Source organism: Empidonax traillii, unplaced genomic scaffold (genome assembly GCF_003031625.1).
Source record: "Empidonax traillii isolate 1590-97213 ecotype Southwest subspecies unplaced genomic scaffold, ASM303162v1 scaffold1613:size82663, whole genome shotgun sequence".
Taxonomy (NCBI): domain Eukaryota; kingdom Metazoa; phylum Chordata; class Aves; order Passeriformes; family Tyrannidae; genus Empidonax; species Empidonax traillii.
In genome coordinates, this window is record NW_020956806.1 from 70250 (window position 1) to 79404 (window position 9155).

Here is a 9155-nt window from a genome sequence, read left to right on the forward strand (position 1 = left end):
CACCACTTTCTGATTTTTTGTTTGAAGATTGTGGGTTTCACTCCTTGGTTTTGTTGGCTTCTTGAAAGTACTTGTGAGGAGATGCCAACAGCTCTTCCCCACATCCAGGAGGAAAATTAGCAGAGAGATGGCACCAATAGATTCTCTCCCATAGCTGATGTTTGGACACAGAATCCATCGAGATCTGCTCAAGACAAGACTGGTCTGTCCATGTTTCCAGGGGCATCTACCACCTCTCTGGACAACCTACACATTCCACACAGTATTGCAGTATCCTCTTCACTCATGTGATAGAGACATTATGATTATACAGCAATAAATACACATTGGCCAGTAAGAACATGAGGGAAACTAAGGGAACTATTATCCTTTGTTTCAAATAAATACTCTGCTCTAACTAAAAACAGTGAAGTAAAAGTGCTCTCTGTTCAGAAAGGATAAACTCAAACACCTCTGCACTGTCAGGGATAATTCTCAACAGTAGCAATATTTTTTTTTTCCCCTGGAGACTTATTCTCTCTATGTTTCTGCTTTTTTGACAGTTCTGGGTAATTATCTTGTCCACTACTCACTCGTTTGAACATAAATGTTTGTAAGACAGATTCACCTATAAAAAGCTTGGAAAAAAAAGTTCTGAAAGAGAAGTAGTTCTGCTGAAATCTGATGATCTGCATTCAGGTTATTTTAATCTAAAAATACTCTTTTTAGAGTATAACACAGCAGTGCCGGCTGTAACTCAGAGCTGATGTGTAGTGTGGGCTTTGTCTGTCCTCCCCAGCAGTCTCCCAGAGGCAGAATTGCTTTGGACATGCTCAAGCACATTTTTTTTTTTATTCTGTAAACTCCCTCTGATTCACAGAATTGCATGGTTTAGAATTGGTCCTGGATGCTCCAGCCCTGATCTTGAATAATGTTTGGGTCCATACTGGTCTTGCACCAAAATTCTTAATCTCTCTCAGGAATGCTTTTTCCTTTCCTTTTTTTTGGCTGCCCTGTCCCTTTTCCACATTCTTGTTCTCTGCTCTTTGTACACTGTCTTGTACAGTCATCTTGACTTTTTTTTTTTCGTTTGCCTCCTCTTCTCTTTAACCTTTACTCTCCTACTTTTCTGTTTCCAACATCCTATTTTATTCTTATTTTATATCCTTCCTGGATCCACCTCATCATTTCTCAGCGCCACAGGACCGGTGCTGATTTCCTTCCTGCAATGGAAAAGTGGAATTCTCTGGTGCAATTTCTACAAGCTCTGTCTGCACACCGTGTATTTACACCTTTGGCATGCTGTGATTCCACTGATATCTTGTAGTAATCCTGTGTGTGTCCTGGCTTTATCTAACCATGAAGCAAGAAGTTCTCGTGAGTCCAAAGGCCATTCTCCCACGCTGGGGGAGATTGGAGTTACAGCAGGCACAGATGTTGAACCAGCTGGTTTCTTAAGGGATAAAATAATTGAGAATTTGCTGCCCTGAGCTCGCAGTCACCAAAGTTAAATCCCTCTCTCTGCCTTAGCCATTTCCAAGTTTCAGAGATTTCCCTCCTGGCTCCGAGAAGAAAGAAAAGACTTATAAGACCCCTCTAGGTTGCTGGGTCTTTCAAAAGGACATTTTAATATCAGAAAGCAGCAGTTGTTAGGGAGTGTATTACACACAGGATTACCAGAGTTTCCAAAACTGTGGATACTGCTACTCATTACAGAAATCCTTCCGTCTCCATGAAGGCAGGAAAGGCTTCTTAGCACCTTTCCTCCTTTCCCAAATCATACAGAGGGATGCATTAAAAATAGAGAGAGAGAGAGCTGAGCTAGTTTCATGTAACAGGACTCAAACGCTCTGCACGTTAACAGCACATTATGAAGCATTTTGCTCTCAGAAATACACCCAAGCTGAACTCCCAATGCCATTAGATCCTCCTGCTGGGACTAGAATCTCTCCACATTTGAGGTAAAAGAGTAAAAGTTTATGCCTTTGACATAAGACCTGGAAAGGGTGGCTGCTTCTTTAGTACTTCCCTTGGCACAGCTGTGCCCCGTGAGCCATCCCATGGCAGCTGTGAGCTCTGGATTCCTCATCCAGGGTATGAAAGGGAGGTCTTGGAGAAGGAAATCTTCTTCCTGCAGTGTGTGGCAGCTGTTGGTAAATAAATAAAAAAAACCCTAGCCCTTTCATTTCATAGCAAGGTACTCCTGAATCTCAAATGGTTGTCCTTAGTAGTCACACAATGTTCTTTTTGCCATTAAAAAAACAAACAAACAAACAAACAAAGCCCCTTGAAAGGGGAAAAGAAAAAAGAGTAAGATTAATAAATGTAACATTTTGGGTAAATGTGAAATGACAATTCCATATTATTTTTCCTTTAGTAAGGCTGTTTGTCTCTCAGCATAAGATGTAATAGCCCTCGTGGTAAAAGAAGCAGTATTAAGTAGTTATTTTTGATAATGTTCTTAGAACAGATAAACTGTAAAGAGCAGAGGGTACAAGAAGAAGGTCAGCAGTTTTCTGTTGAACAGTGAACCAGGAGAGGTTATGCATGAGGAAGGAACATATTCCTTTTTTGAGTGTTTTAGTATGTGTGATGGTGCCTATGGTCTCTGGAGCAGCCACTGGATTACAAAACAAAATATGTTTTAAAGTAGATCTGCCTTTCTAAGTTACTTAACTATAGTCTTATGCTGACTGGATGTGCAGGTTTTGGCCAGGGTAGAGTTAATTTTCTTCCCAGTGACTGGTAAGGGGTGCCTGGGAGACTGGGAGGAGACACAGCTAGCACAGGTGATTCCAACTGACCGAAGGGATATTCCAGACCATGTGACATCGTGCTCAGTATATAAAGCTTGGAGAAGAAAGAGGAAGAGGATGGTGTTTGGTGTGTTGATGTTTGTCTTCCCAAGGAACTGCTGCATGTGATGGGTCCCTGCTCTCCTGGAGATGGCTGAACACCTGCCTGCCCACAGGAAACAGTGAGTTAATTCCTTTTGCTGCTTTGCTTGTGTACGTGGTGGTTGCTTTCCCTGTTAAACTCTTAATCTCAATCCAAGAGTTTCCACTTTTTGCTTTTCTGATCCCATTGATGGGGGAGTGAGAAAGTGGCTGCTGGCTGGGGTTAAACTGTGATACTGGACTAGTTAATTGTAAGTTATAAATTATTGCCATTGAGTGTTTTATCACTTAAAGAGCCAACAGATGAATAATAACACATTTTTTCGGTATATACACCATTGTTGAGCATGTATCAGCCTTTTAGTTTGACCGTGGTTGAGATTGCACCAGTTTAATGCATATTTGAGTGAAGTTTTAGGTATGCTTAGGAAAATATTTTTTTTGCAAAACAACAACACAACAAAACCAAACCCAACAAACCCTTTTGCTGTTTGGCTGTGTTATATGTGTGGGATCAATACTGTTGGTGCTTTCACCATTTTTTTTTTTTCCATTCTACTTACCCTGTCTCAAGTGTATATTATCAACTACTAATGGCTTTAAGGTGTCAGAGAGGTAGAAAACTATGAGTGTCACTATGTGTCCCAGCTTAGGTGTGTCCAATTACCTAATTGGAAAGTAATTAAAGACCTGGAACTGGTTTTCTGGGTGGGGAGTGTGGTTGTACCCTGTGCCTGGCAGTGTTTTGGAGGCTTTTGGACAATGACCTTTAGTGATGTGCTGTGATTCTTGGCCAGCCCTGAAGTGATCAGAATTGGATTAGATGATTTTTGTAGGTCCCTTCCAACTAGAATCATTCTCTTCTTCCTCTCACACCTTCCCTCGGGGCTGTGGCAGTGCAGTGGAGCACGCAGGAGTAGTTGTGTCCAGGTGACATCTGCTGCATTTGTTTCTGTTGTTTTGGTGTGTGTGAACGGCGGGTTTCAGAGACTACGGAGCAGAAAATACATTTGTTTTCCAATGAAGCCTCTGTTTGAGAAGAACTCTGCTATCTGTATGATAACACTGACATTTCTGTAGTGTTCATTAGTATCTAACAGGAATAAGCAGGTAGTTGGTTATGGATTTGCCTTGTGTTGTAGCAGTGATCCTTGACTGATCTTAAGGCCGGAGAGTTGTCCCCAGTGCATCTCTTTCACTCTGTTTGCCTGCCCTCCAGGAACAGTCTAATTACATGCTCCCAGTCTACAAACTGTAGTCAGGGGTGTGTCACTAAGTGTCCACACCTTGACCCAGCCGGGCTGTAACTGGGATGAAGGAGGAGGGTCAGAAGGCCTTTAGAGGAGAGCACAAATGAAGCTGCTTTTAAATGCAACTGCATTTTAACTGCAGAAAATCTTCAGTCCTTTGGTTGAAAGGCAGGTAGATATTCTTGTAAAGTTACTTAATTTGAAACTGATGAATTCTTATTGAATCACCACACGTTGGTAAAAAGTAGTTTTCTTTCCCAGACACAAGCTACAACAACTTGTTAACCCAAACCAAGTGTTACTGAACGATCAAATTTGTAAATCTACATTTCTTTTATTTGACCATCACCCACTTTAATATATATACATATTTAAAGTCTGTACAAGGTAAAATACAAAATAAAAGTGTTTCTTTATAAGTTACACAATTAAACAGCTACATTCATCTGTAGTTTAGCTGTCATTTAATTAAAAAAAAAGGAGGGGGGGAGAAGCGTTGCTGAGCCGTTGTTATATTCATTCACAATAACCTTGGTATAAAACATCCATACAGAGTAAGTGTACAAAATAGTGTACAGTTCATAAAAGCTGTGCAAAGACAGCAAAGTTCAGTCAAAAATCAAAGAGGTGCATCCACTTTCCTCTGTCCACACCATGGATAGCAGAAGCAAAGAGGAATATAATCACAAGCTTGTGGGCAAAAAGGTGGGTTAGACAGTGCCTTGAATACAATATTGAGGCATAAATTAAAATGAAAAACATAAATATTTAAGATTTCTGTTACACAAGGCACATTCACTTTATACCTTAGAAGTCATTCCAGGGATTTCAATGGATCTGATGCACACGTATGGTGCTATTTGGTGTGAGGAGGGAGGCAGCGCTTGGTCTGTGTCCCTCAGTGTTATTTACTTTAGGAGGAAAGGGCTGCTAGATCAGACCAGCCTTCAGGGTTTTGATATCTTAATGGCATCTGGAAATTCACTTGAAAGGTAGCAAAAATGGCCACAGCATCTGTATTGAATTTTTTTTGATGTTCCTTATCAGGGGGAAAAGGTTTCCCCTTCCAACAGGCTATACTTCCCTCCTTGCTGTAAAGCCAGGAGATGCCTGTTGCCTGGGTTTTTTTTGGGAGGTGGTAAACTAATTGAGCAAATATTGATTGTTAAGCAGAGAGAGTTATGAAAAGGTTGGTAGATACTATGAATGTGAAAACCTCCCCATGGGGCAACAAATAAGGAATACTAGTGAGTACGAAGGCTTGCAGCCATGTGATAAGGAACCTGCACTGAAGAAGCATGTGGACATTGGGGTGGGACATCACCTCTTCAATTTATAGCACTCTGTTTTATTTACATCTTTGCAGTGTCCCCTCGTGACGGTAGGGGCAGGCAAGCGATCTAAGAGACAGTTATCTCCTCCTCTTCCTCTTCTCCTTCATCATCCTCTTCCTCAGAGTCTGAGAAGTCTGAAGGTTTGCTGGGGCTGCTAGAATGGGATGGTGAAGGAGATATCTGGGAGTCCAGTCTGTCCCTCAGGTGTAGATGTTCTGGGGACTGGTGGTAGGTTAAGGAATGCCGAGGGCTGGGTGGGCACACGGGGGGAACTTCCTCCTCCTCCTCCTCGCCTGAACACTTCTTGCCCACGTCACTGAGGTCTGGGTGAGGGTTGAACTTGGTAGGCAGGGTCTGTTCTCTGCAGCCACCTGAAGAGAGGAGCTCCCTCTCTTTGGAGTTCCTCCATTTCATTCTCCTGTTCTGGAACCAGATCTTCACCTAGGGGTCAGAGCGACAAAGAATTGAAGTGGTTCAGTAAAACAGGGACCAGGAAAGTGTTTGGCTTGCACTCTTGAAACCCTGCACATGTCCGCACCAAAGCTAACAGGAACCACACAATCTGATCTTTGGGGGACCCTAAGAGAGGGTGTTCTCCCTGCTCCCATCCCCTTCTCCTCCCGTGCTCCCCACACACCCTCTGCCCTCCCCACCCGGTGCCCCCTCTCACCTGTGAGTCCTTGAGGCCCAGCTTGGCTGCCAGCTTCTTCCTATCGGGTTTGCTGATGTATTTCTGCTTCTGGAACATCTTCTCCAGCGCTTTGCGCTGCACGTCGGAGAACACGGCGCGGCGCAGCATCCCGCGGCGGGGCTTCCCGCGGGCAGCCAGAGGCCAGGAGAAGGTGCCAGGGATGGGGACCACGGCAGAGGCAGCTGTGGGAGGGACACAGAGCACTGAGCAGAGCAGACCCCTCCCTGCCCTTCGGGCGGGCACTCATCAACCTGGGGCGTGAAAAGAAGCTTTAGGCTTAACTAAGCGCCCGCCTTTTCAGGCGGCGATGGCCGGGATTAGATCTATCAACTCAAATGTGTAAAATGGATCAATAGTGGCCGTTTTTGTTGGGAGATTCAAAGGTCTCCGGCCTGAAAAGGCAAAGCGAGGCGTACCAGCTAAGATAGAGGTATAATAAAAAAGCTTTCCCTCCCGCTCAGAAGCATTTGATATTTTTTTTTTCAGATGCTTTTATCATTTCAGATGCTTTATTACGCTCGAGATGAAAATGAGGACTTTTCTGATTCCGAACAAAACCGCTCCTCTTCAGATGCAGTTTTGATCAATCAGCATTCATCTTTTTATAATAATCTCTTCTCTACCCCACCCCCCCCCACCTCCCAAAGTTGGAGAATTCAATTCGAAGACATGAAAAGTAACAGCTAATTAGCACACTGCCTGGTTCCCAATGGCATTAGTATGATAAAAAAGGGCAGAGTTTCGCCTTAAAAAAAAAAAAAAGGGAGGGGGGAACCTCCCCAAGAGAGACAGAGATGCTAATGAAGCGTGAATGGTAATTGTGTAGTAATGAACTAACAGAAAAAGACTGAGGACAAGCAGCTAACGCCATATATTATTGGAACAAAAGAGATTTACACTTTCAAACTAAATACAACGGCATGCCAGGCTCCTCGGGAGAATACTGATGGCACAATCGTCTCTTTCCCCAAATCATTTTCATTAAATGGACATGAAAAGCTATTTATAAAGCTCAAGTTGTTTTTGTTAGGCTATTCACATGCTGGAGAAAGGAAGTAAATTCCATTATCCAGAGGATGAATGGAAGAGCTTGGGTTATTTTTTCTTCCTCTCTCCTTTTCCCTGTTTTCTTTTTAAATTAATAGCTTGTTTGTGTAATTAGATTTCGGGGTGGGTTTTTTTTATTATTTTTTAAATTGTTCTCCTAGTATCGTAATACTTCAGTGCTGTAAGAATCATCCCCCCGTAGCCTGCACCATGTTGTTTGATGGTCTGACCGGGAAGGTGAAGGAGGGAAGGGTTAGTGCGAGGTGGAGGGGTGATGGAGGGGAGGGCGAGAGCAGTCACGCCGTTCTCGCAGTGCGACGGATCCTCCTGCAACCCAGCCGGGGGCGGAAAGTTTGGAGGACACACAGGACGGCGGGGACCGGGCCGCCTCCCTCCTTCCCTCCCTCTTTCCCTCCCTTCCTCCTTCCCTCCCTCTCCCCCTCCCTCCCTGCGCGGGCGCGGAGCGCGGGCGGCAGGCGCTGACCGCTCCTCGTGGTGCTGAAATCCCGGGGCTCAGCACTGGGAGGGAGAAGGAAAGGAGGGAGAGAGGGGACCCGCCTCGCCTCAGCACCGTGACAATCCCGGCTAATTTGCGGATCAGCGGGGGGAGCGGGCAGGGAATGTCAGGCAGCCACTGCCTGTGCTAAATCGGGCAGCAAATTGGCGCGACTGATGCTTGAATGTTGTACTCCCTCCAACCTCTGAACTGGAGCATAACCCCGGCGGGGCGAGCAGAGGGGGGGACGGAGAAATATCGCCGGGCTGCGCCTGGAGAGAGGGAGACTTTTAGAACACCTACCTGGGAAATAGGAAGATCTGATAAAGGGCTGGAAGGATCCTTCAAAGTACGGAAAGGAGAAAGTCTTTGGCGGGACGCTCTGAAGCAGCGCAGGGGAGGTTTCTAGTAAATAAATCAAATTAAATTAAGCGTGGGGTTATACCACCGTTTGGACTCGACCGACGGCACGGATGGGTCTGTCCCTTGGTCTGGGAACCAACGCAGTGGTACTTTTCAAAAATTAAAAAAGAGCCAGACTGAGCTCGGGAAAAATGGCACTTTTGCTGGCTTTGCCAGCAACGCGGCACCCGTGAGGGCAGGGCCAGCCGGGAGACACGGCTGTGGGACCTCTCTTCTCCGGGATCCCCCCCGCACCCCTCGCCCTGCCCCTCTCCTCCGTCCTGCTGCCGAGCGGGACCGGCCGCCCGCCAGCGCTGCCCCTCGCCCGTGAAACACGAGCGATGCAGGAGGGCTCTGCAGCTCAGGACTGGGTCCTACCTCCCTTTTTCTAAAGCTCCCTCTTCTTCCCCCATCCCCGTCAACCCCTCCTGCAAGGCAGCGTGTCCCCGGAGCCGCCGACCCGCGGCGGGGCTCGGGGTGTTCCCCCCCGCTTACCGGCTCGGGGGGCGGAGGAGAGGATGGCGTTGACTCCAAACTTCAGGAAAGTGGAGTCGCTGCTGGAAGTCTGCGGCGAACAGATCCTCCTGGAGCCGGCGGTGGTGGAGCTGGGGAGCTCCGGCGTCCCTGAGTCCGTCCTGGCCGCCGAGGTCGGGGGGGACATGCTGGGCGGGGGGGCAGTCCTGGGCAGGTAACTGGTGGGCCTGCTGATCCGGATCAAGTCTTCCACTAGGAAGCTGGAATGGCTGGAAAACGCTGACTGCAGCGACTGAGGCAAGGTGAGGGTGGGGGTCGGCCGGAGGAGGCTGGGGTAGACGGCTGGAGGGGCGATGAGGCTGGGGAACATCATCGCAGCGGCCGTCCGCGGAGCCGGGCTGGGGCCGCTCGCCTGTTTGTTTGTTTGTTTGCTTTTGTTTTCTGCTTTGCGAACCTGGGTTGGTAAAGATCCAGCCAGCGAGTCTGGCGGGGTTCTCTCTGCCCCTTCCTCCTGGACCATGGGTTTTATAGTGGTCAGCCCCGCTGAGGCTCTTTCAAAAGTGACAGCCCCAACAATGGGGTTCA

General features: G+C 46.7%; 1 protein-coding gene across 1 annotated transcript; it reads right to left on the reverse strand.

Annotated features, from left to right (window-relative positions):
- Positions 1 to 4851: 4851 nt before the first annotated feature.
- DBX1 (developing brain homeobox 1) lies at positions 4852 to 8943 on the reverse strand. The gene is made up of 4 exons (XM_027908105.1): positions 8592 to 8943; positions 7998 to 8099; positions 6131 to 6333; positions 4852 to 5901 (listed from the first exon to the last, which is right to left on the reverse strand). The coding sequence occupies exons 1-4, from the start codon at positions 8941 to 8943 to the stop codon at positions 5527 to 5529; spliced, it is 1032 nt and encodes a 343-aa protein (XP_027763906.1). The 3' UTR covers positions 4852 to 5526.
- Between the last annotated feature and the right edge of the window lie 212 nt (positions 8944 to 9155).

What these genes read in the sequence shown, in the direction of transcription:
- DBX1 (XM_027908105.1), bottom strand. Translation starts at nt 8,943, where the DNA reads ATGATGTTCCCCAGCCTCATCGCCCCTCCAGCCGTCTACCCCAGCCTC. An exon ending in CAGATCTTCCTATTTCCCAG is followed by an intron (nt 6,334 to 7,997) that starts GTAGGTGTTCTA and finishes TCCCTCCCACAG; the next exon opens with CTGCCTCTGCCGTGGTCCCC. An exon ending in TGGGCCTCAAGGACTCACAG is followed by an intron (nt 5,902 to 6,130) that starts GTGAGAGGGGGC and finishes TCTGACCCCTAG; the next exon opens with GTGAAGATCTGGTTCCAGAA.